Source organism: Choloepus didactylus, chromosome 3 (assembly GCF_015220235.1).
Source record: "Choloepus didactylus isolate mChoDid1 chromosome 3, mChoDid1.pri, whole genome shotgun sequence".
NCBI classification, from domain to species: Eukaryota; Metazoa; Chordata; class Mammalia; order Pilosa; family Megalonychidae; genus Choloepus; species Choloepus didactylus.
The window spans coordinates 116,854,569-116,882,451 of NC_051309.1; the positions used below are offsets into that span (position 1 = coordinate 116,854,569).

The 27,883-nt window shown below is 36.7% G+C and overlaps 1 protein-coding gene across 1 annotated transcript; it reads left to right on the forward strand.

Annotated features, from left to right (window-relative positions):
* The first annotated feature begins 1,751 nt into the window (after positions 1–1,751).
* LOC119528756 (cyclic AMP-dependent transcription factor ATF-2-like) lies at positions 1,752–3,175 on the forward strand. The gene is given in 2 exon segments (XM_037829028.1): positions 1,752–1,848; positions 1,851–3,175. Coding segments are annotated over 2 exon segments (1,422 nt in total).
* The last annotated feature ends 24,708 nt before the right edge of the window (positions 3,176–27,883 follow it).

Here is a 27,883-nt window from a genome sequence, read left to right on the forward strand (position 1 = left end):
TCTACATTAATAGTAGGAGACATTAACACACCACACTCAGTAATGGATAGAACATCTAGTCAGAAGATCAATAAGGAAGTACAGGACTTGAATGATACTCTAAGTCAACTAGACCTAACAGACATATATAAAACACTGCACCCAACAAAAACAGTACACATTCTTCTCGAGTGCACATGGATCATTTTCCAGGATAGACCATATGTTGGGTCACAAAACAAGTCTTAATAAATTCAAAAATACTGAAATCACACAATGTATATTCTCCAACCAAACCAGAATAAAGCTAAAAATCAGTAACAGATGGAGAAATGGAAAATCTATAAATATGTGGAAATTAAACACCACATTCTTAAACAACCAGTGGGTTAAAGAGCAAATGAGACAAGAAATTAAGAAATATCTTGAGGTGAATGAAAATGAAAATACAACATAACAGAACTTATAGAATGCAGAGAAGGCAGTGCCAAGAGGAAAATTTATACCTCTAAATGCATACAATAAAAAATAAGAAAGACTTCAAATCAGGGATCTAACCTCAAAACTGGAAGAACTAGATAAAGGAGAGCAAACTAAACCCAAGTGAGCAGAAGGAAGGAAATAACAAAGATTAGAGTGGAAATAAATGAAACAGAAAACAAAAGAACAATATAGAGAATCAACAAAACCCTGAGTAGTTTCTTCATAAAGATCAATAAAATTGAAAAACCTTTAGCTAGACTGACAAAGAAAAAAAGAAAGCAGAAAATAAATAAATAATGAAACTCAGAAATGAAAAGAGGAACATTACTACCAACCCTGCTGAAATAAAAACATTATAAGAGGATATCATGAACAACTGTATGCCAATAAATTAGATAACCTCGATGAAATGGTAAAATTCTTAGCAACACAAATTACCTACATTGATTCAAAAAGAAGTAGAAGATTTCAACAAATCAATTACTAGTAAAGAGATTGCGTCAGTCATCAAAAACCTCCCCAAAAATAAAAGCCCAGGACCAGAACACTGCAACGGGGAATTCTACCAAGCATTCCAAGAAGACAACTCAAATTCTGCTCAAAGTCTTCCAAAAAATTGAAAAGAGGGAACACCATCTAATTCATTCTATAAGGCCAACATCACCTCATACCGAAGTCACATAAAAAAAAACACAAGAAAAGAAAATTACAGACCAATATCTCTTATGAATACATGCAAAAATCCAAAACAATGTAATACCACATTAACAGAATGAAGGAAAAAAAAAACACACGATAATCTCAGTTGATGCAGAAAAGACATTTGACAAAACACAGCACAATTTTTTGTTAAAAAACACTTAGAATACCAGTAATAGAACAAAATTTCTTCAACATGATTAAGGGCATATATGAAAAGCCACAGTTAACATTCTACTTAATGGTGAAAGACTAAAAGCTTTCCCTCTGAGATCCAGAACAAGACAAGGATACCTACTATCACCACTGCTATTCAACACTGTACTGGAAGTTCCTACAAGAGCTAATTAGGCAAGAAAAAGAAGTAAAAGGGACGTAGTTTGTAAACACGGCTGTGCTCGGGCTCTCGGTTGACTGAAAGGCACATGAGCTAGTGACCTGGAAAGGGATACTTAAATGGAAACTTGGGACACACTGCTTATTTGATGAGAGGGGTGATTCTTGGCAGCAGAGTGAATAAAAAGCTCATGGCCCACCAGCTGGAAAGTATCCTTGCCCTGAGAAAGAGGATGTGATAAGTTGTTCAACTTATGAAATTCAAGTTACCTGTGAATTCTACCAGGCAATACAAGGACCTGTGGAATATGAGTGATGACAAACCCTTTCTATGCACTGCCCCTGGATGTGGCCAGATCAGACCCCAACACCAACAAGAGTCTTGAAAAACTGTGAAGAAGTGGGTTTGTTTAATGAGTTAGTGAGTCCATTTGAGAATGAATTCAAGAAAGCCTCTGAAGACAAGATTAAAAAAATGCCTCTAGATTTATCCCCTCTTGCAACACCCATCATAAGAACTACAATTGAGGAGCCCTCTGTTGTAGAAAGAACTCACCTGGATAGTCCTTTACCTCATCCGGAGTCTACTACCAGTGATGAAAAGGAAGTACCATTGGCACAAACTGCACAGCCCACATCAGCTGTCATTCATCCAGCATCATTACAAGTTCCCAATGTCCTGCTTACAAGTTCTGACTCAAGGGTAATTATTCAGCAGGCAGTACCCTCACCAACCTCAAGTACTGTAATCACCCAAGCACCATCCTCCAACAGGCCAATTGTCCCTGTATCAGGCCCATTTCCTCTTCTGTTACGTCTTCCTAGTGGACAAACCATGCCTGTTGCTATCCCTGCATCAATTACAAGTTCTAATGTACGTGTTCCTGCTGCAGTTTCACTTGTTCGACCAGTCACTGTGGTGCCTAGTATCCCAGGAATCCCAGGTCCTTCCTCCCCTCAGCCAGTATTGTCAGAAGCAAAAATGAGAATAAAAGCTGCTTTTACACAGCAACATCCTCCAGTTATCAATGGAGATACTGTCAAAGGTCATGGTAGTGGATTGGTTAGGACTCAACCAGAGGAATCTCGACCACAATCATTACAACAACCAGCCACGTCTGCTACAGAGACTCTGGCTTCTCCAGCTCACACAACTCCAAAGACCAAAAATACAAGTGGTCGTCAAAGAAGAGCAGCTAATGAAGAAGATCGTGATGAAAAAAGGAGGAAGTTTCTAGAGAGAAATAGAGCAGCAGCTTCACAATGCCGACAAAAAAGGAAAGTCTGGGTTCAATCTTTAGAGAAAAAAGCAGAAGACTTGAGTTCATTAAATGGTCAACTGCAGAGTGAAGTCACCCTGCTAAGAAATGAAGTGGCACAGCTGAAACAGCTTCTTCTTGCTCATAAAGATTGCCCTGTAACTGCCATGCAGAACAAATCTGGCTATCATACTGCTGATAAACATGATAGTTCAGAAGACATTTCAGTGCTGAGTAGTCCACATCCTGAAGCTATACAGCATAGTTCCGTCAGCACATCCAATGGAGTCAGTTCAGCCTCCAAGGCAGAAGCTGTAGTCACTTCAGTCCTCACCCAGATGGCAGACCAGAGTACGGAGCCTGCACTTCCACAGGTTGTCATGGCTCCTTCCTCCCAGTCACAGCCCTCAGGAAGTTGATTAAAAACCCCTGCAGTGCAACGGTTTTACATACTCACTAGTGACTTCAAAGGGAAATCAAGGAAAGACCAATTTCCATTTATGCAAAATCTGTGGTTGTAAATATTTTTTTTTTACTTGAAATTAAATTTGGCTCTAAAGTCGGTGCAGCAGCAGTTCATGATCAGACTGAACAATGGTTTTACTGTCTGGAAAATGAATGATTTTGCTTTTTTTATAAATATGGTTAGGTTTATTCATTTTTCTGTGCTTAGTGTATAAATTGTATTATAATCCAAAAAAAAAAGAAAGAAAGAACTACAAGGCATCCAAATTTGAAAGGAAGAAATAATATCTTCCCTACTTGCAGATGATATGATCCTATTAACAGAAAACTCTGAAAATCAGCAACAAAGCTCCTAGAGCTAATAAAAGAATACAGCAAAAGGTCAGGGTACAATATCAACACCCCAAAAGCAGCAGTATTTCTATACACAAGCATTGAAAAATCAGAAGAGGAAGTCAAGAAAAAAATTTCATTCACAATAGCAACCCAAAGAATCAAATATCTAGAAATAAATCTATTGAAAGATGTAGAAGACTTGTAAGCAGAAAACTACAAAACATTGCTAAAAGAACTTAAAGAAGACCTAAATAAATGGAAGGATGTTCCATGTTCATGAACTGGAACACTAAATATTGTTAAGGTATCAATATTACAGAAAGCAATTTATAGATTCAACGCAATCCCAACCAAAATTCCAACAACTTTCTTTGCAGAAAAAGAAAAGCCACCCATCAAATTTATATGGAAGTGTAAGGGTCACTAAATAACCAAAGATATCTTCAACAAGAATAATGAGGGACTCACAATTCCTAATCTTAAAACTTACTACAGAAAGAATCTCTTGGAGGCGGGGCAAGACGGCAGACTGGTGAGCTGTATGTTTTAGTTACTCCTCCAGGAAAGTAGGTAGAAAGCCAAGAACTGCGTGGACTGGACACGACAGAGCAATCTGACTTTGGGCATACTTCATACAACACTCATGAAAACGTGGAACTGCTGAGATCAGCGAAATCTGTAAGTTTTTGCGGCCAGGGGACCCACGCCCCTCCCTGCCAGGCTCAGTCCCGGGGGAGGAGGGGCTGTCAGCTCCGGGAAGGAGAAGGGAGAACTGCAGTGGCAGCCCTTATCGGAAACTCATTCTACTGATTCAAACTCCAACCATAGATAGACTGAGACCAGACACCAGAGAATCTGAGAGCAGCCAGCCCAGCAGAGAGGAGACAGGCATAGAAAAAAAACAACACGAAAAACTCCAAAATAAAAGCGGAGGATTTTCGGAGTTCTGGTGAACATAGAAAGGGGAAGGGCCCTGAGGCGCATATGCAAATCCTGAAGAAAAGCTGATCTCTCTGCCCTGTGGACCTTTCCTTAATGGCCCTGGTTGCTTTGTCTCTTAGCATTTCAATAACCCATTAGATCTCTGACAAGGGCCCGTTTTTTTTTCTTTTTTTTTTTTTTTTTTTTTTAATCCTTTTTTCTTTTTCTAAAACAATTACTCTAAGAAGCCCAATACAGAAAGCTTCAAAGACTTGCTATTTGGGCAGGTCAACTCAAGAGCAGAACTAGGAGAGCTCTGAGACAAAACGCAATAATCCAGTGCTGAGAAAATTCACTAAACACCACAACTTCCCAAGAAAAGGGGGGTGTCCGCTCACAGCCATCATCCTGGTGGACAGGAAACACTCCGGCCCATCACCAGCCCCATAGCCCAGAACTGCCCCAGACAACCCAGTGTGACGGAAGTGCTTCAAATAACAGGCACACACCACAAAACTGGGCGTGGACATTAGCCTTCCCTGCAACCTCAGCTGATTGGCCCAGAGTTGGGAAGGTAGAGCAGTGTGAATTAACAAAGCCCCATTCAGCCATCATTTCAGCAGACTGGGAGCCTCCCTACACAGCCCAGCAGCCCAGAACTGCCCTGGGGGGACAGCACTCAACTGTGACATAGCACAGTCATCCCTCAACAGAGGACCCGGGGTGCACGGCCTGAAGAGGGGCCCACTTGCAAGTCTCAGGAGCCATACGCCAATACCAAGGACTTGTGGGTCAGTGGCAGAGACAAACTGTGGCAGGACTGAACTGAAGGATTAGACTATTGCAGCAGCTTTAAACCTCTAGGATCACCAGGGAGATTTGATTGTTAGAGCCACCCCCCCCCTCCCAGACTGCCCAGAAACACGCCCCATATACAGGGCAGGCAACACCAACTACACACGCAAGCTTGGTACACCAATTGGACCCCACAAGACTCACTCCCCCACTCACCAAAAAGGCTAAGCAGGGGAGAACTGGCTTGTGGAGAACAGGTGGCTCGTGGACGCCACCTGCTGGTTAGTTAGAGAAAGTGTACTCCACGAAGCTGTAGATCTGATAAATTACAGATAAGGACTTCAATTGGTCTACAAATCCTAAAAGGACTCTATCAAGTTCAGCAAATGCCATGAGGCCAAAAACAACAGAAAATTATAAAGCATATGAAAAAACCAGACGATATGGATAACCCAAGCCCAAGTAACCAAATCAAAAGACCAAAAGAGACACAGCACCTAGAGCAGCTACTCAAAGAACTAAAGATGAACAATGAGACCATAGTACGGGAGATAAAGGAAATCAAGAAGACCCTAGAAGAGCATAAAGAAGACATTGCAAGACTAAATAAAAAAATGGATGATCTTATGGAAATTAAACAAACTGTTGACCAAATTAAAAAGATTCTGGACACTCATAGTACAAGACTAGAGGAAGTTGAACAACGAATCAGTGACCTCGAAGATGACAGAATGGAAAATGAAAGCATAAAAGAAAGAATGGGGAAAAAAATTGAAAAAATCGAAATGGACCTCAGGGATATGATAGATAATATGAAACGTCCAAATATAAGACTCATTGGTGTCCCAGAAGGGGAAGAAAAGGGTAAAGGTCTAGGAAGAGTATTCAAAGAAATAGTTAGGGAAAACTTCCCAAATCTTCTAAACAACATCAATACACAAATCATAAATGCTCAGCGAACTCCAAATAGAATAAATCCAAATAAACCCACTAGGAGACATATACTGATCACACTGTCAAACACAGAAGAGAAGGAGCAAGTTCTGAAAGCAGCAAGAGAAAAGCAATTCACCACATACAAAGGAAACAGCATAAGACTAAGTAGTGACTACTCAGCAGCCACCATGGAGGCGAGAAGGCAGTGGCACGATATATTAAAAATTCTGAGTGAGAAAAATTTCCAGCCAAGAATACTTTATCCAGCAAAGCTCTCCTTCAAATTTGAGGGAGAGCTTAAATTTTTCACAGACAAACAAATGCTGAGAGAATTTGCTAACAAGAGACCTGCCCTACTGGAGATACTAAAGGGAGCCCTACAGACAGAGAAACAAAGAAAGGACAGAGAGACTTGGAGAAAGGTTCAGTACTAAAGAGATTCAGTATGGGTACAATAAATGATATTAATAGACAGAGGGGAAAAATATGACAAACATAAACCAAAGGATAAGATGGCTGATTCAAGAAATGCCTTCACGGTTATAACGTTGAATGTAAATGGATTAAACTCCCCAATTAAAAGATATAGATTTGCAGAATGGATCAAAAGAAATGAACCATCAATATGTTGCATAAAAGAGACTCATCTTAGACACAGGGACACAAAGAAACTGAAACTGAAAGGATGGAAAAAAATATTTCATGCAAGCTACAGCCAAAAGAAAGCAGGTGTAGCAATATTAATCTCAGATAAAATAGACTTCAAATGCAGGGATGTTTTGAGAGACAAAGAAGGCCACTATGTACTAATAAAAGGGGCAATTCAGCAAGAAGAAATAACAATCGTAAATGTCTATGCACCCAACCAAGGTGCCACAAAATACATGAGAGAAACACTGGCAAAACTAAAGGAAGCAATTGATGTTTCCACAATAATTGTGGGAGACTTCAACACATCACTCTCTCCTATAGATAGATCAACCAGACAGAAGATCAATAAGGAAACTGAAAACCTAAACAATCTGATAAATGAATTAGATTTAACAGACATATACAGGACATTACATCCCAAATCACCAGGATACACATACTTTTCTAGTGCTCATGGAACTTTCTCCAGAATAGATCATATGCTGGGACATAAAACAAGCCTCAATAAATTTAAAAAGATTGAATTTATTCAAAGCACATTCTCTGACCACAATGGAATACAATTAGAAGTCAATAACCATCAGAGACTTAGAAAATTCACAAATACCTGGAGGTTAAACAACACACTCCTAAACAATCAGTGGGTTAAAGAAGAAATAGCAAGAGAAATTGCTAAATATATAGAGACGAATGAAAATGAGAACACAACATACCAAAACCTATGGGATGCAGCAAAAGCAGTGCTAAGGGGGAAATTTAAAGCACTAAACGCATATATTAAAAAGGAAGAAAGAGCCAAAATCAAAGAACTAATGGATCAACTGAAGAAGCTAGAAAATGAACAGCAAACCAATCCTAAACCAAGTACAAGAAAAGAAATAACAAGGATTAAAGCAGAAATAAATGACATAGAGAATAAAAAAACAATAGCGAGGATAAATATCACCAAAAGTTGGTTCTTTGAGAAGATCAACAAGATTGACAAGCCCCTAGCTAGACTGACAAAATCAAAAAGAGAGAAGACCCATATAAACAAAATAATGAATGAAAAAGGTGACATAACTGCAGATCCTGAAGAAATTAAAAAAATTATAAGAGGATACTATGAACAACTGTATGGCAACAAACTGGATAATGTAGAGGAAATGGACAATTTCCTGGAAACATATGAACAACCTAGACTGACCAGAGAAGAAATAGAAGACCTCAACCAACCCATCACAACCAAAGAGATCCAATCAGTCATCAAAAATCTTCCCACAAATAAATGCCCAGGGCCAGATGGCTTCACAGGGGAATTCTACCAAACTTTCCAGAAAGAACTGACACCAATCTTACTCAAACTCTTTCAAAACATTGAAGAAAAGGGAACACTACCTAACTCATTTTATGAAGCTAACATCAATCTAATACCAAAACCAGGCAAAGATGCTACAAAAAAGGAAAACTACCGGCCAATCTCTCTAATGAATATAGATGCAAAATCCTCAACAAAATACTTGCAAATCGAATCCAAAGACACATTAAAAAAATCATACACCATGACCAAGTGGGGTTTATTCCAGGCATGCAAGGATGGTTCAACATAAGAAAATCAATCAATGTATTACAACACATTAACAAGTCAAAAGGGAAAAATCAATTGATCATCTCAATAGATGCTGAAAAAGCATTTGACAAAATCCAACATCCCTTTTTGATAAAAACACTTCAAAAGGTAGGAATTGAAGGAAACTTCCTCAACATGATAAAGAGCATATATGAAAAACCCACAGCCAGCATAGTACTCAATGGTGAGAGACTGAAAGCCTTCCCTCTAAGATCAGGAACAAGACAAGGATGCCCGCTGTCACCACTGTTATTCAACATTGTGCTGGAAGTGCTAGCCAGGGCAATCCGGCAAGACAAAGAAATAAAAGGCATCCAAATTGGAAAAGAAGAAGTAAAACTGTCATTGTTTGCAGATGATATGATCTTATATCTAGAAAACCCTGAGAAATCGACGATACAGCTACTAGAGCTAATAAACAAATTTAGCAAAGTAGCGGGATACAAGGTTAATGCACATAAGTCAGTAATGTTTCTATATGCTAGAAATGAACAAACTGAAGAGACACTCAAGAAAAAGATACCATTTTCAATAGCAACTAAAAAAATCAAGTACCTAGGAATAAACTTAACCAAAGATGTAAAAGACCTATACAAAGAAAACTACATAACCCTACTAAAAGAAATAGAAGGGGACCTTAAAAGATGGAAAAATATTCCATGTTCATAGATAGGAAGACTAAATGTCATTAAGATGTCAATTCTACCCAAACTCATCTACAGATTCAATGCAATCCCAATCAAAATTCCAACAACCTACTTTGCAGACTTGGAAAAGCTAGTTATCAAATTTATTTGGAAAGGGAAGATGCCTTGAATTGCTAAAGACACTCTAAAAAAGAAAAACGAAGTGGGAGGACTTACACTCGCTGACTTTGAAGCTTATTTTAAAGCCACAGTTGCCAAAACAGCATGGTATTGGCACAAAGATAGACATATAGATCAATGGAATCGAATTGAGAATTCGGAGACAGACCCTCAGATCTATGGCCGACTGATCTTTGATAAGGCCCCCAAAGTCACTGAACTGAGTCATAATGGTCTTTTCAACAAATGGGGCTGGGAGACTTGGATATCCATATCCAAAAGAATGAAAGAGGACCCCTACCTCACACCCTACACAAAAATTAACTCAAAATGGACCAAAGATCTCAATATAAAAGAAAGTACCATAAAACTCCTAGAAGATAATGTAGGAAAACATCTTCAAGACCTTGTATTAGGCGGCCACTTCCTAGACTTTACACCCAAAGCACAAGCAACAAAAGAGAAAATAGATAAATGGGAACTCCTCAAGCTTAGAAGTTTCTGCACCTCAAAGGAATTTCTCAAAAAGGTATAGAGGCAGCCAACTCAATGGGAAAAAATTTTTGGAAACCATGTGTCTGAGAAAAGACTGATATCTTGAATATATTAAGAAATCCTACAACTCAATGACAATAGTACAGTCGGCCCAATTATAAAATGGGCAAAAGATACGAAAAGACAGTTCTCTGAAGAGGAAATACAAATGGCCAAGAAACACATGAAAAAATGTTCAGCTTCACTAGCTATTAGAGAGATGCAAATTAAGACCACAATGAGATACCATCTAACACCGATTAGAATGGCTGCCATTAAACAAACAGGAAACTACAAATGCTGGAGGGGATGTGGAGAAATTGGAACTCTTATTCACTGTTGGTGGGACTGTATAATGGTTCAGCCACTCTGGAAGTCAGTCTGGCAGTTCCTTAGAAAACTAGATATAGAGTTACCATTCGATCCAGCGATTGCACTTCTCGGTATATACCCAGAAGATCGGAAAGCAGTGACACGAACAGATATCTGCACGCCAATGTTTATAGCAGCATTATTCACAATTGCCAAAAGATGGAAACAACCCAAATGTCCTTCAACAGATGAGTGGATAAATAAAATGTGGTATATACACACGATGGAATACTACGCAGCAGTAAGAAGGAACGATCTCGTGAAACATATGACAACATGGATGAACCTTGAGGACATAATGCTAAGCGAAATAAGCCAGGCACAAAAAGAGAAATATTATATGCTACCACTAATGTGAACTTTGAAAAATGTAAAACAAATGGCTTATAATGTAGAATGTAGGGGAACTAGCAATAGAGAGCAATTAAGGAAGGGGGAACAATAATCCAAGAAGAACAGATAAGCTATTTAACGTTCTGGGGATGTCCAGGAATGACTATGGTCTGTTAATTTCTGATGGATATAGTAGGAGCAAGTTCACAGAAATGTTGCTATATTAGGTAACTTTCTTGGGGTAAAGTAGGAATATGTTGGAAGTTAAGCAGTTATCTTAGGTTAGTTGTCTTTTTCTTACTCCCTTGTTATGGTCTCTTTGAAATGTTCTTTTATTGTATGTTTGTTTTCTTTTTAACTTTTTTTTCATACAGTTGATTTAAAAAAGAAGGGAAAGTTAAAAAAAAAAAAAAAAAAAAAAAAAAAAACAAGGAAAAAAAAAAGATGTAGTGCCCCCTTGAGGAGCCTGTGGAGAATGCAGGGGTATTCGCCTACCCCACCTCCATGGTTGCTAACATGACCACAGACATAGGGGACTGGTGGTTTGATGGGTTGGGCCCTCTACCACAGGTTTTACCCTTGGGAAGACAGTTGCTGCAAAGGAGAGGCTAGGCCTCCCTATGGTTGTGCCTAAGAGCCTCCTCCCGAACGCCTCTTTGATGCTCAGATGTGGCCCTGTCTCTCTAGCTAAGTCAACTTGAAAGGTGAAATCACTGCCCTCCCCCCTACGTGGGATCAGACACCCAGGGGAGTGAATCTCCCTGGCAACGTGGAATATGACTCCCGGGGAGGAATGTAGACCTGGCATCGTGGGACGGAGAACATCTTCTTGTCCAAAAGGGGGATGTGAAAGGAAATGAAATAAGCTTCAGTGGCAGAGAGAATCCAAAAGGAGCCGAGAGGTCACTCTGGTGGGCACTCTTACGCACACTTTAGACAACCCTTTTTAGGTTCTAAAGAATTGGGGTAGCTGGTGGTGGATACCTGAAACTATCAAACTACAACCCAGAACCCATGAATCTCGAAGACAGTTGTATAAAAATGTAGCTTATGAGGGGTGACAAGGGGATTGGGAAAGCCATAAGGACCACACTCCACTTCGTCTAGTTTATGGATGGATGAGTAGAAAAATAGGGGAAGGAAACAAACAGACAAAGGTACCCAGTGTTCTTTTTTACTTCAATTGCTCTTTTTCACTCTAATTATTATTCTTGTTATTCTTGTGTGTGTGCTAATGAAGGTGTCAGGGATTGATTTGGGTGATGAATGTACAACTATGTAATGGTACTGTGAACAATCGAAAGTACGATTTGTTTTGTATGACTGCGTGGTATATGAATATATCTCAATAAAATGAAGATTAAAAAAAAAAAAAAAGACATAATGCTGAGCAAAATAAGCCAGGCACAAAAAGAGAGATATTGTATGTTACCACTAATGTGAATTCTGTGAAAAATGTACAATGTTTTATACTGTAGAATGTAGGGGACCTAGAGATACCAATTAGTGGAGGGGGAATGATAATCTAATAAGAACAGATAAACTATGGAGGGTAATCTCAATGTTATGGGAATGCTCAGGAATGATTATGGTTTGTAAACTTTCTTGGATATAGTAAGATCATGTTGGAAGCAATAGAGTTATTTTAGGTTTTTTTTTCTCTTATTCCTTTGTTTACTTAGGGGTTGTTAATTTTCTCGGGGTGTGGTAGGAACATGTTGGAAGCAATGTAGTTATTTTAGATTATTTGTTTTTCTTACTCCTCTGTTTGGACATGGTTTATTAATTTTCTTGGGGTATGGTAGGAACATATTGGAAGCAAAGTAGTTATTTTAGGTTATTTGTTTTCCTTAATCCATTGCTTTGTTTGAAATGTTGTGGGGTTTTTTTGGTTGTTGTTTGCCTGTTTGTTTTTAATTTTTTGATAAACAAAGTTAAAAAATTGAAAAAAAATCAGTAGAAAAATGGGAGTAAAAACTAAATGACAAATAGGGTGGGATGGGGGGATGGTTTGGGTATTCTCTTTTCACTTTTATTTTTTATTCTTATTCTGATTCTTTCTGATGTAAGGAAAATGTTCAGAAATAGATTGTGGTGATGAACGCATAACTATATGATCATACTGTGAACAGTTGATTGTATACCATGGATGACTATATGGTTTGTGAATATATTCCAATAAAACTGAATTAAAAAAAAAAAAAAAAACTTACTACAAAGACACAGTAATCAAAACAGCATGTACTGGCACAAGGGCAAATGTATGGAACAATGAAATAGAATTGAGAACTCAGATATCAATGCTTACATTTATGGCCAACTGATATCTGACAAGGGTGCAAAGACCACTCAACTGGGAAAGAATAGTCTCTTAACAAGTGGTTATGGGAAAACTGGATATCCATTGCAAAAGAAAAGTAGGACCCCACCTCACATCAAATAGAAAAATCAACTCAGAATAGATCAAAACCTTAATGTAAGAGCTAGAACTATTCAAATTTCTAGAAGAAAATGTAGGGAAGCCTCTTCAGATCCTTGTTTTTTTGACTTTATACCCAAAGGAACCAAAGGGAAAAAAAAAAATAGATAAATGGGACCTCATCAAAAAACTTCTGTTCTTCAAAGGATTTCATCATGAAAATAAAGTGACAACCTACACAATGAGAGAAAATGTTTTGGAAGCCACATATCCAATAACGGATTAGTATGCAGCATATATAAAGAAATACTTCAACTCAACAACAAAAAGACAAGCAATCCAATTTAAGAATGGGCAAAAGTCTTGAACACACATATTCCAAAGAAGTTACATAAATAGCAAAAAAAAAGCGCATGAAAAGATTCTCAATATCATTAGTCATCAGGGAAATGCAATTAAAACCATGAGATACATTTCACACACATAGAATGGCTGCTATTTAAAAACCAGAAAATAACAAGTGTTGGAGAGGATGCAGAGAAATAGTAACACTCTTTCATTCCTGGTAGCAATGTAAAATTGTGCAGCTGCTGTGGAAGACAGTTTGGTGGCTCCTCAGAAGCCAAGTTTAGAACTACCATATGACCCTGAAATCCCATTACTAGGTATAAACCCAAAAGAACTGAAAGCAGGAACTAGAACAGATATTTGCAAACCAATGTTCATAGAGGCATTCTTCACAATTGCCAAAAGATGTAAGCAATCCAAGTGTCCATCAATCAATGGACGGGTAAACAAAATGTGGCATGTATACAGAATAGACTGTAATTCAGCATTATATGGATAAACCTTAAAGACATCATGTTGAGTGGAATAAGTCAAAACAAAAGGACAAATTACATGACCTTACCGTTTTGAAACATTTTGAGTAAGCAAACTCTGGAATATAGGCTGCCAGGAGATGGGTAGAGATAGGGAATGGGAAGACTTAAAATGTACAAAGTTCCTATCTGGAATGATGGAAATGTTTTGATAATGGATGTGGTAGGGGTAGCACAACATTGTGAAAGCAATTAACAGCACTGAAATACATATCTGAATATGTTTAAAAGGGGAAATGACAGATTGTATATATGGCAACAGAAAAAAAATTTTTAAAAATCCATGGGACGGCATTATACAAATAGAGAATCCTAATTTAAACCATGGGCCATAGCTAATGGTACAATTATAAAAAATACGCTATCATAAATTGTAACAAATATTCCACACCAATGCAAGTCAGGTCCCACATTGACCCTGGCAAGTTTTAAAAGGAGAACTTTAGAAATGGCTGCTGAAATCAATTCTGCTGCTGATCTCTGACCAGTCAAACAATAGAAAATATTAATTGAATTTGTATTGTGCAGACAGCATTCTGCTGGATTATATGTAGAGATTCCACACAAATATAAGATCTAGTACTTCCTTTAAATAGCTTCTGAGTATGTAGAGCAACCAGGAATTGAAGAGTGAGTGAAGGAAATCATTTTTTCTTCTATTCCTAGTGATCTCTCAGATGTAAAATCACTTAATTCCTCAAACTATATAATTAGCCAGGACAGACATTTTTAAATACTATAATAATTAAAACTGTTATTCTGATCCAAAAATAGATTAATGAAACAAAATAGTCTTATTTAGAGTGTTAAAAATAATAAAAGAGCAACATCACAAATCAATGGGGCAGGGATGACTTGCTCAACCAACAGTGTGAAGAGAACTAGACAGCTATCACAGGGAAACAATTTGTGATCAATTAAGCCTATCAAATACTGAAATAATTTCTATATGAATTAAAGAGTTAATTGAAAAAACCATATGCAGCTAAAATAAAATATTGTTAAATATAATTTGATTTCTGGATAGGAAAGGACCATCAAGCTGAAAAGCAATGGAAAATTACAATAGTAAAGAATAATAAATTTAATTACATGAAAATTTAAAATTTTGTATTTAAATTATACTGACTAAAATTATAAGGCAAACACAAAAACTAGGGAAAAATATTCACGGGAAACATAATAGAGTTAAAACATCATTCCAATATAAAGAAACCACAGAAATTTTCATGACAAATAGCAGAATCCCCATACATAAATTGACAAAAAGCCATGAACAATGAGCATACAACACAATACTGTTATATTTGTCAGATTAGTAGAGTTTATTTCAGTGAAACCACTCAATATTAGGGAAAATGTCGTGAGATCAGTACACTCATAGCCTATTGTTTGAAAGTGAAAAGGGTATAAAGTTTCTAAAAAATGTGGCAATATATTTCAAGGGCCTTAAAAATGCTCATATTATTTGACTTCTTGGAATTTAACCTAAGGGAGTTAATACACGGACAAAGTTTTAAGCATAAAGATGTTTAATGCAGTGATATTTATAATGGCAAATAAATTAAGTTGAATATAAAGAAACACTTTGAAAACAAGTGATGAATGATGAAACAAATTATGGTTTATCTTGCTATCGTTATTTTTGATGATGTAGGAAAACTTTATGCTATGTTACCTGAAAAACTAAAATAGGAATTTCATAGGGTATGAACTCAACTATGTGTTACTGTTTTTTTTAAGCATAAAATAATGATAGAAGAAAATATCCCAAATTGTTGAGTGTCTGTCTTTTGTTGGTGGGACTATGAAACTATTTTTATGTTTTTTCTGTTTACTTTCTTATTTAAATATTTTCAACAATTAACTTTCAAAATATTCTAGGGGCATAAAGTATCAACAGTACTGAAGTCAATTTTGTGTATATAAAGTGTTATCATAAAAGTCCATTTGTTTCAAATGTTAAAGTAAAATCAATCATCTATAATAATACTAATGAATACCAAAGTAGCATTTGAACAAAATTTATTCCATAGTAAATAAATAAAATGACCACTGTAATTCAAGGTAAGCAACTTACCCATCTTGAGAAAATTTTAAGGCAGTACTGTTTAGTGCAATAAATACAAATTCTAAAATGTGACTGCTTGAATCCAGATCCTAACCACCATTCACTATGTCCCTGAACCTCAGTGTCCTTCCTCTTAAAATGAAGAAAATAATAGTACCCACCTCATAGAGTTGTTATGAACTTTGAATGAATTTAGTTTGCTAGAGCTGCCATTATGCAAAATACCAGAAATGGATTAGCTTTTATAAAGGGGACTTATTTGGTTACAAATTTATAGTTCTAAGACCATAAAAGTGTCCAAACTGAGGCATCAACAAGAAGATACCTTCACTGAAGAATGGTCAATGGCATCCAGAACATCTCTGTCAGCTAGGAAGGCACGTGGCTGGCATCTGCTGGCCCTTTGCTACCCAGTTGGATTTCAAAATGGCTTTCTCCAAAATGTCTCTGAGTTTCTGTCTCTCTTAGCTTCTCTCTCTCAACCAGTGTGCATTCTTGCTTGTTCTCCCAGGGTGTTTCTCTCTATGCATCTGGGGGTCCTCTCTTAGTTTCTCCATGGCAAACTCTGGGCTTCATCTCTTAGCTTGGCATCTCCAAACGTCTTTCTGTCTGCATCTGCAAGTGTCTCCAAGCATCTGTGTCTGTGTTGGCTCTTAGTGTCTTCTCTCTGAGCTTCTCTGAAAGGATTCCATTGATCTAATTAAGACCCACCTGGAATGGGCATGGTCACACCTCCATGGAAATGATCTAATCAAAAGGTCTCACCTACAGTTGGGTGGGTCACTTCTCCATGGAAACAATCTAATCAAAATATTCCACCCTAATCAAAAGATTAATAAGTCTGCCCCCACATACTTGCATTAAAGAACATGGCTTTTGTGGGGAACATAATAGATTCAAACCAGCACAGTATATTTAAAGTCCTTAAAAGAAAGCCTGGCTAAGTATTTAGCACTCAACAATTATTAGCAACTATAACTGCTGCTATCATTGAAGCTTCCTCACAATATTGATTTAGGTCTGTAAGATATCTCAAAATGTATTAGAATAAACAAGCATATGTAAAAAGCCCTGTTTTTGCCATTGCATTAATATCTGAACATTTCTAAGATACATGATAAAAACTGTACTCATTAACATGCTGAATAAAAGAATAAATGGAGACATATTATCACAAGACTGTAAACTTTAAAAATTAATGAAGGAGAGGAGCTAAGATGGTGGCATAGAACAGAGTGAAAGCTAGTTAGTTCCCCTGGAACAACTAACAAACAACAGGAACAACTAGTAAATAACCTGGAATAACTGCAGGGAGACAAATGTGACTGTCCACTCATCATACACCAAACTGAATTGGGAAGAATCCCAAGAGGCAGAAGAAAACACTCAGGAATTGGAGAACAACGTACCTGAAAGCCTACACACAAAAGAAACAGAGAAAAGAATGGAAAAATATGAGCAACATCTCTGGGAACTTAAGGATGAAACAAAATACAAGAATGTACATATCATTGGTGTCCCAGAGGAGAAGAGAAGGGAAATGAGGCAGAAGCAATAATAGAGGAAATAATCAATGAAAATTTTCCATGCCTTATGAAAGACATAAAATTACAGATCCAAGAAGCGCAGCGTACTCCATAGTAGATCTGAATAGGCCTACGCCAAGACAATTAATAATCAGATTATCAAACATTAAAGACAAAGAGAGAATCCTGAAAGCAGCAAGAGAAAAGTGATCCATCACATACAAAGGAAGCTTAATAAGACTACGTGCAGATTTCTCAGCAGAAACCATGAAAGCAAGAAGAAATGGTGTAATACATTTAAGATACTGAAAGAGAAAAACTGCCAACCAAGAATCCTATATCCGGCAGAACTGTCCTTCAAATATGAGGGAGAGTTCAAAATATTCTCTGACAAACAGACAATGAGAGAGTTTGTGAACAAGATAGCTGCCCTACAGGAAATACTAAAGGGAGCACTACAGACTGATAGCAAAAGACAGGAGCGAGAGGTTTGGAACACAATTTTGGGTGATGGTAGCACAGCAATGTAAGTACACTGAACAAAGATAACTATGAATATGGTTGAAAGAGTAAGGTTAGGAGCATGTGGGACACCAGAAGGAAAGAGGAAAGATAAAGATTGGGACTGTATAACTCAGTGAAACCTAGAGTGTTCAACAATTATGATGAAATGTATGAATATGTTATTTCACGAGGGAAAACGAATGTCAACTTCGCAAGGTGTTAAAAATACTGAGGTATTGGGGGAAAAATACAATCAATGTAAACTGGAGACTATATTAACAGAATCATTGTATTATGCTTCCTTTAACCTAACAAAGGCAATATAGCAAGGTAAATGCAGATAAGAGGGGGGGCATAGTGGAGGGGTTTGAGACTCTTGGCATTAGTGGTGTTGTCTGACTCTTTATTCTACTTTGATCTAAGGTTATCTTTCCTTTTGCTGCTTCCTAGCTGCCATGTTTTTTTTCTTTCTTTTTTCTTTTTCTTTTGCCTCTCTACCTTATTTGATTCTTCCTCCTACTTTGTGAAAGAAATGTAGATGTCCTTATATAGATAGTGGTGAGGGTGGTGAACACATAAATATGTGACTATACAGGGAACCATCAATTTACTTTGGATGGAATGTATGGAATGTGAATAAAACCATCTTAAAAAAAAAAAATGGGTTGATGACAAAACCTCAAGGCAATATACTGAGTGAAATAAGCCAGGCACATAGGACAAATATTGCAGGGTCTCACTGATAGGAACTAATTATAATATGTAAACTTGTAGACATGAAATACAAGTTACCAAGATATAGAACGAGGCTAAAGAATGGGGAGCGGTAGCTTAGTATGAGCAGAATGTTCAACTAGGATGAACTTAAATGTTTGGAAATGAACAGAGGTGACTGGTAGCATGTTGTGAGAATAACTAACAGTGCTGAATTGTGCTTGAATGTGGTGGAAAGGGGAAGCTCAGAGTCATGTATGTCACCAGAAGGAAAGTTGGAGGTTAAAAGATGGGAATGTATAAAACAATAAACGTCATGGTGGGCAATGTCTGAGATTAACTGTACAAATATTAGAAATCTCTTTCATGAATCAGAACAAATATATGGCACTATAACTAGGAGTTAATAATAGAGGGGCATATAGGGAAAAAATACATACCTATTGCAAACTATATACCACAGTTAGTAGTATTTCAACTTTCTTTCATAAACAGTAACAAATGTACTATACCAATACTATGAGACAACAATGGAGAGGGGGTGGTTAGGGATATGGGAGGATTTGAGTTTCCTTTTCTTTCTTTCTATTTCTTTTTTTCTTCTTCTTTGTCCTTATTTCTTTTCTGGAGTAATGAAAATGTTCTAAAAATTGAACAAAAGTTAATTGTGGTGATGGATGCACAGCTGTATGATGGTACCAGGGGCAACTGATTGCACACTTGGATCTTTGCAAATTGTATTGTATGTGAACAATCTCAATAATAAAAAATTTTAAAAAAAGTTAGTGAAATGTTAAATTAAATAAGAATTCTATCCTCTCTGTTTGGAAAATATACTTCATAATGACCTGGGAGGTTAGGTTCAAAAACAGAATTTTTAGAATCTTTACAGTTCAGCATCTATGGATAGCTCAGTGGGTAGACTCCCACTCCTACCCCATAGCTACCCAACTGTAGCCTCCTACCCACAGCCTGACTCCCTCCTCTTTCCATCCCAGCTCTGTCCCACACAGAAGGGTCCTCATGCATGTGTGTGAATATCCCAGGCTATACTTCCATGCTCAGCCCATCATTGCCCTCCCATCCCCAACAAACAGCCACCTCTTATCCACTTCCAGCCAAGCAATGAGAACGCTTCCAGCAGCCTGGTCCACCATCAGGAAGACTGATCTGGGAATAAGGTGCAGTTCCAGAAAGCAACCTGGGAGCTGTCTGGAGAGGGAACTCTGGGCTCTCAGAGCATGATTCAGAAGTTGCATGAATCTCTGGGTTGGCACCAACCCTTGGCCTCACAGCTACTTACCCCTAGGGAGTGGTGTGGCAGAAGAAGTCCAGAACAGAAGCACAGGTTAGAGGCCCTCTTGTCTAGACTTAGGATATTACTTCCTATAAATAACAAGAATATTTACAAAATATTTATTTATCTAATAAATTTAAATTGTGGGATGCACAAGCAGCACACTATAAAATGGAGGTGCTCCATATATCAATAAAATAAACATAAATATTTGGGGAGTTAAAAAACATACTTTTTGGTAATTTTAATTTTTTCTGAACAAAACCTTCTGCTGGGGATTGCATTTGGTCTAGTCAGAGTTGTCAAGTCACACAGGCTCTTATGCACAAGAAGTAAGACCTGCAAGGCCCTGCAGGAATGCTCCTTGCTCTCTTCTCCCTTGTGTCTCCAACCACTCTGCTTTGCTGGCTGCCTGTCTGGTCTCCTCTCCTTTCCTTTCATCACTCCTCCCATTTCAGGACCTCTGCATGGGCTCTTTGCTCCACCTGGAATGTTCCACTCCACATCTTCTTATTAACTCCTCTGACCTTCCAATTTCAAGTCAGATTCCCCATCCACAGAGAAGCCAAACTTGGATTGCCAGAACGGACAAGTCAGGTCTGCTCAGTTATATACTAAATGGTGTTGGGGTTGAATCATCTCCCCAACAAAAGACATGTCAAAGTCTTAATCCATGCTCCTGTGGGCCAGAACCCAAATGTAAACAGGACCTTTGAAGATGTTATTATCAGTTAAGGTGTGGACACATTTGTTAACAGGATCTTCAAAGATGCTATTTAGAGGCCAAATTGAATCAGGATGGGTCTTCTTCCCTATAACTGGAGGCCTTATAAAGAGACAAAATTCAAGCACAGTTAGTCAGAAGTCAGAAGAAACCAGAAGTCAGAGAGAGCCACAAAAGGAAACAAGGAGACAGATCGCCCTGTGACAAGTGAGGCAGAAATGAAAGCCAAGGAACCCCAAGGATTGTGGCAAGCCAGCATCAGAACATTACAGACTCCAGGAGAAAAAAGTCCTGTCAAGACCTTGATTTTGGACTTCTAGCCTCCAAAGCCATGAGACAATAAATTCCTATTCTTCAAGCTAACCCATTGTGTGGCATTTGTCACAGCAGCCCTGGCAAAGTAAGACACACAGCAAATGCTTCTCTCACTCTATGAGCCTATAAACTCAATGTGGGCAAGGCTCCAAGTCTCTTTTGCTCATCACTGCCATGTCAGCACCGATCACAGTGCCTGGCATAATAGCACAACTTCTGTAAGTATCTGATGAATGATATTACAATGTACTAGGGAAAAAAATCACAGCAGAAAAAAACTAAATTGGCCACCAGGCGGCTAGGTGACCAATACTCCTTAAGAAAAAGTCAGAGATTTGGATCAATGTCTTAACAAGCAGAGCTCTCTGGAGCACCAGGTGTTCCAACAGCTGTCTGAAGGCTCCTCTGTCTTCAGTGAGATTTTGCAGCTGTGTGCTGGAGCTGGCACCCACCCGCTGACTTTGAAAGCCGAGTATGCATGTCTTCCAACTCCATGTTCAATGAAGTCGGGTTGGTAGCATGAAATCTGCCACAGTGTGAATATTTACGCCACAGAAATCAACAAATGCTACAAATCACTGCTATTTTGATTCTTTTTTGGAGAGCCGGTTGCTGAATAGCACATCACTGGCACCATGCCAGTAAGTTCCAAATCTGTTTTATAAGAAAGCACATAATTGTAAGGAGGTTTCCTAATTTTCTTACAACTAAAAACATATGTATGTATTTTTTGTAATTGAAAGAATTTTAATATTGTTCATTAGGGGGTATGTACTGCTGTTTTTTTTAAAGCATGAACACTATTAGTTACTGAGGGATCATGCTTCATGAATTGAATGTATTTAACATTTTATTATAGAAAATTTTAAACACATAAAAAGTAAAGGGAATAGCATAATAAATTTGATGAACTTAGCTTCAATAATTATAACCAATATTGTTTCACATATATGCCACTCACTACCCACTCCTCTGTGAATAATTTTGAAGCAAATCCCAGACATTACATCATTTCATCTACAAATATTTCAATATATCTCTGAAAATAATACTCTTTACCAGCATAACTAAAATATAATTATCACTCCTTAAATATTTTTTGGCAGTGTTCACATTTTCCTGATTGCTTCCAGTTATTTTTACTGTGTGTTTGATTTCAGTGTAAGTCATCAAAGGCTGATAAAATCACATACAAAAAAGATTCACATGATGTGTATATTTGAATTAATTGCCATTTTTTTAAAAGATTTATTCATCTAGAGCTCTCCAACCCCTCCAATTCATATTTTCCCTTGTAATTTATTTATTAAGAAAATCAATCAGGTCATTTGCCCTGTAGAATTTCACAGTCTGGATTTTGCTGATTGCAACACCACAGGGTCATTTAATACATCCCTCCATCCCCTATATTGCTTATGAATTGTGAGATCCAGGATTTTGATCAGTTTCCAGTTTGATATTATTTTTTCTTTTTTGAAGGGGGATGGTGGGACATGGCTACTTCACTCCTTCTATCAGACAGTCCACAATTCTGGTTCTTTATCTTTTCTGTGTGATTTTATCAGTCTTTGATGACTTTCACTGAGACTATTAATTTTTAGTGGTTGCAAACAATAGTATTCCATTTCTATCATTTTTTCTTCATTTATTAATCAGAATAGTTTTATAAAGAGAAATCTTCCTTTATATAAACTATTTGGCTTCTCTATCCATGTGTACGCTGAGATAGAGACCACATAAAAACAGAAAGGAAAAATAATTGATTATCTTCTTTTATTTAACAGCTTTCAGAGTAATCAGTTACTTTCCTACCAGCCCCCCCCCCAAAAAAAAGCTAAGTATTTTTGTAGTTTGAATTTATATATTTAAACAAGTATGATATGCTTCACTCCACAGTTATTCTCCTTATTGATATTCAAATTGATCCGTCTTTGGCTAGTGGCAGATTATTCAAGTTGGCTCCCAAGTCCTTTTAATGCAACCCTAGTAGATTATAACAGTCTCCTTGTTTCTGGCTGCTTCTGCACATTATTGTGCACATTTTGCCCCTCTCTGGAATCACACTTTTCACCAAGAACCCCTACTTACTATTAATGGGAAATGGTACCTACAGACTTTAATTTTTGCCCTAGGGTTTTCCATGCTACTGAGTTTTTAGCTGTTTCAGGAAAAAAAAAAAAAAAAAAAAAAACTAAAAAATAAGTGTTTTTAAAGAAAGATGAAATACCTCTGAATTCATATTGATATTTTCCAATCGCATATATCACATTTGTATCTTTCAACCACAGCATAAATCTTACTTCTCAATAATAACAATCTATCTCATTTTCTTTATTCCACAACATACACAATACATCTGAATAACAATACCAACACGATTACTGAAAATACAATTACTAAAAATGGATTTTTAGTATTTTGCTGTTATTTTTTCATAAAGGCATATTCCACTAAGTACAAATTGTTGTGTTTTAAACTCACTTCGAAAAGTTCCTCTGTGTGTGGTTAAACCACTAACTTGATACACAACTAGTTCCATTTGTATCATATTCTTTTTGTTATTGTATTTTAATTATATAAAGTATTAATATTGTTCCAAAGTCAAATGCTCAAAACAAAGCATATTCAAAGTCTAAGGTCTATCCATGCCCTTCTATCCCCTTCTCTCCCTCACCCTTTTGGTAACCATGTATTTTTATTTTATGGTTTATTTTCCATTTTTAAATATGCACAATATAGTCTCCTTTCTTAGGAAATTGATAACATACCATACACACCTTTATCCATCCTCCCTTTTTTATTTAACAATAGATCCTGGAGATCACTCACAGTAGTATACAGCAATTTTCTACATTCCTTTTTATAGCTGCATAATCCTCCATTTGCTGATGGACAGTAGTTTGTTCTACCACTGGACATTTGGATTATGTCTAGCCTTTAGTTATTATAAAAGGTGCTTCATTTAATAGCCTTATGTTTACCTATTTTTGTATTTGCCAGTGTATTATCAGAATAGATACCTAGAAGTGGAGTATTTGTAGAATCCAAAAGTAAATAAGTAATTTTGTTAGGTACTGCCAAATCTTTTTTCATAGGATTTGTACCATTTTGCATGAGCGCTAGTGATATATGAGAATGGTTTATCCCCACAGCCTTGCAAACAGAATGTTGTCAAAATTGGGTGTTTTTGACAATCAGAGAGAAGAGAGATGGCATTTCAGTGTCATATTATTTAAAACATTCCTCAGAACATCTTTTCACATAATTTAGACTTTGTATTCTTTTACTTTTATCTATTTGTGTCTTTTAATTTTTCTATGGTCATTGCCCCTTCTATTTTCAGATGATCTTGTATATTAGGAATATTTGTCTCTGATACAAGTTGCAAGTATTTTTACCTGTTTATCACTTGTATTTTTACTTATGGTATATTTTGCCATTAAAAATTTTTAATATAGTCAAAAATTTCAATCTTTTGTTTTATTGCTCTGTAATTACAATCAGAGTTAGAAAAATTATCCTATTCCCAGGATACAGATGGATTCACCCATGTTGTCTTTCAGAATTGGCACTGTTTTGTGTTTCTTCCATTTAGTTTTTGATATTTTTGGATTTAAATTTTGTGTAAAGGGTAAGCAAAGATCTAGTGTTATCTATTTCCACATTTTTCAATACTTCTTAGTAAAAATTCTGCCTTCCATTGACATGTGGCCTTTATGTTACACTAAATTTCCATGTATAATTGTGTCAATTTCTAAATTTTCTATTTTACTCCATTGATTATTCTGTCTATTCACAGATCATTAACAAATGTCTTAGTTAAAAAGCTTTTATAGGATATTTTAATTTTGAGAAGGGTTAGCTGTACCCTCTCCCCCCACACACGCCATTTTCTCTTCTTTTTGTAATGTTCTGTGTACTCTTGTTTTTCCCTTCCAAATGAACTTTATAATCAACCCATATGGCTGCAAGGGAAAAACACTAACGGCTTTTTACTAGAGTTTTATTAAACTTAATAAGTATTTAGGGATATCTGACATCTTCACGATATTAAGTATTCCTATCCAAGAATGAAGTTGGTCTTTCTATTTGTTTAAGACTATATTTATGTCTCCCAGGAGCTTTTTATAGTTTTTTTCATTTAAGTTTCAGATATGTCTTGTAAAGTTTATACAACTAAGTTTTATTTTCTGTTTTGTTATCACAAAATGGGATAGTCTCCATTTTAGAGTCTGATTTTTGTTTGTATATTTGGTGACTTCTGATTTTTATATGTTAATTTAATAATCTCCTATTATACTAAGTTCTCTACTGTTTGTAGTAATTTTTCATCATTTCCTTTAGGTTTTAAATATATATATAATCATATTATTTCCAGAAGGGTAAACTCTTTTTTTCCCCTTTCCAGTTACTATGCCTCCAACTGTTGCCTCTTGACTAATTTGCATTGACTAATACCTCTAACACTATGTTAAATAATAGGGGATAAAATGAGTAATGTTCTGTCTCAAAAAGCTTTTAGTGTTTCTCTATTAACTAAAATGATAGATTCCTAGGAACTGAGATTTTAGAAAACAGAGAGCAAAATGTAGTAAGAAAAAGGGGAGGGAAAGGGATAGTATTAAGGAAGTATCCATCAATTGCTATTTTATTGAGTGTTTATAATACAAATGAGTACTGACTGTTGTAAATGATCATATGATTTTTCTCCTTAATCTTCTTAGTGTGCTACATCAATTTAATGGATTTTCTAATATTGAACCACCCTTGGATTATTGGAATTAATCTCAGCACTTTGTTAGTAATGCACTATTTTTTAAAGTGCTATTGAATTGTTTGCTAATATTTTCTTTAAGACTTTTACATTCATGTTCATAAGTGAGATTTGTCTGTACTTTTCTTTTTGCTGCAATCTTTTTCAGCTTCTGGGATTAATGTTATATTAGTTTCTGAAAATGAATTTGGAAGATTTTCTTTCTCTTGTATACTCTGTCATTCTTTAAATGCATGCGATTATTGAATCATTGAGGCTTTGCTAGAATTTTCCTGTGAAACTAACTGGATCTGGTGCTTTTTTTGTGGGTGATCCCATTTATTACTTTTCTATTTCTTTAATGATTATTGTTCTTTTGTACTTTATGGCATCAATTATGGTAGCTTGAACATTTTTTAAATTTCTCATTTTATCAAGATTTTCAAAGCTATTTGCATAGACTTGGGCAAAGCAGAACTTTTAAGCTTGCTTGTGTTTACATTTATTTTTTTCTCCTTTTTCGTCTAATTTTGTTTGCCTGTGTTTTCACCTGTTTTTCTTTCTTTTTTTTTATTATGTTAGGTAATGGTATCTCAATTTTGGTATTTTTAAAGAAATAGCTTGATATTATTTTAGTATTGTTTTTAGAACTGTTTTCTGATTCATTAATTTCTATTTTATCTGTATGAATTCTTTCTGCATGATTTTTTAAATTTACTTTGTTGTCCTTATCCTAGCTTTTTGAACTTGGGGTTAAATTCATTTATTTTCATTTTTAAATTTTCATTGTTCTAGGTATTCAGTGCTAAAAATTTTCCTCTGCTTTAGTTATAGCTCATAGATTCTGCTTTCCTGTTTTCATTGTTGTCTTTTTTAAACAATTCTGCTATTTTGTATTCCTTCCTTGAATCAAATGTTGTTTAGAAGTAAGTTTTTTTAAGGAAATGGAATTTTATTTCCCATTCTTCTCCCCAACCTGCCCATACTGACTTCAAGTAGTCAGTGATTAACAAATGAAAAACTGACAGCTCCTCATGATTATTTAGACTCAGGTACATGGAGAGAAAATAAAACAAAATACCACACAATTACCCCAACTGAGGTATTCCAGAAAACAAGTGACTGGTAAACATCCTCCTTCTTTTAAGACCCCCATTTCTAAATTCAACCATTGGCAGGGCTTTATCTCTTATTCCCTCAGGAGCCCTGGCTTACATTGTAAAGCCAAAATACAGAGGCCTTTGACTGACCAGATATTTTAGTACTGTCAAAAGTCCATGTGGCATATGTCATCCTATGCTGAAATTCTGTAGAGTATATTCAGTCTCTTATAAATGAATTTGCCCTACAATAAGATCTCCTACTGAGGTGAAAAACAAGAGGCATTATTTTTTGGAAGGGGCTAGAGAGAGAATGTTCAACATAGTGCTTCACTAATGTTTTCTATCTTAGTATAACTTGCAGCCATGATATTTAACTTCTACTTGTTTATGGGGGGAGAGGGGGGTTCAGCAACTCTTTCATTTCAAGCAATTCCTTACAACTGAAGATGAATGCTCATTCTGACTCTAAACACACATACTAAAACAAAGCTCTTCACCCCCTCAAAACTACAACTTAGAATCCAAACCTCAGAGTGTGTGCCATTTTCTTCCTGCTAACATGGCTCAGAGATGAATAAATGTTGCTTCAGCTTTCTGTCTCAGAACCGACTTCTTTTTTGTCTCTGTTTAATTGGTACCTCACATGAGGACTGCAGTTGAAATGTGATTACATACCAAGCTTCCCAGGGAATCAAGGAGTTCACCAAGAGTCTGGGGTGAAACTCGGCAGCATTGCAGAGAACAAAAACCAGAGGGATGGGGCCACTGCCAGCAGAGATAAATTTCCACGCCAGTTTAGGGGCCAATGGTAGTGTGACCAGCTGAGGAGAGCTAGAACCCTGTGGCATTAGGAGAACAGGCCACATTAGAGGGCCAGTAGCCAGCCTGGGAGCTGCATTGAAGTGGAGCGAAAGAGCTCACTTTCCTAGCTGACCAAATGGGATCAGATCAAAGAGCCCGACTGCGAAAGCCCCCTTCAGAATCAGTGCCAGGGCTGCACAGCTGGTGCCAGGGGCAAACTGAAGAGTCCTGGATGAGGCTTCAACAGGACATCCACCCTCC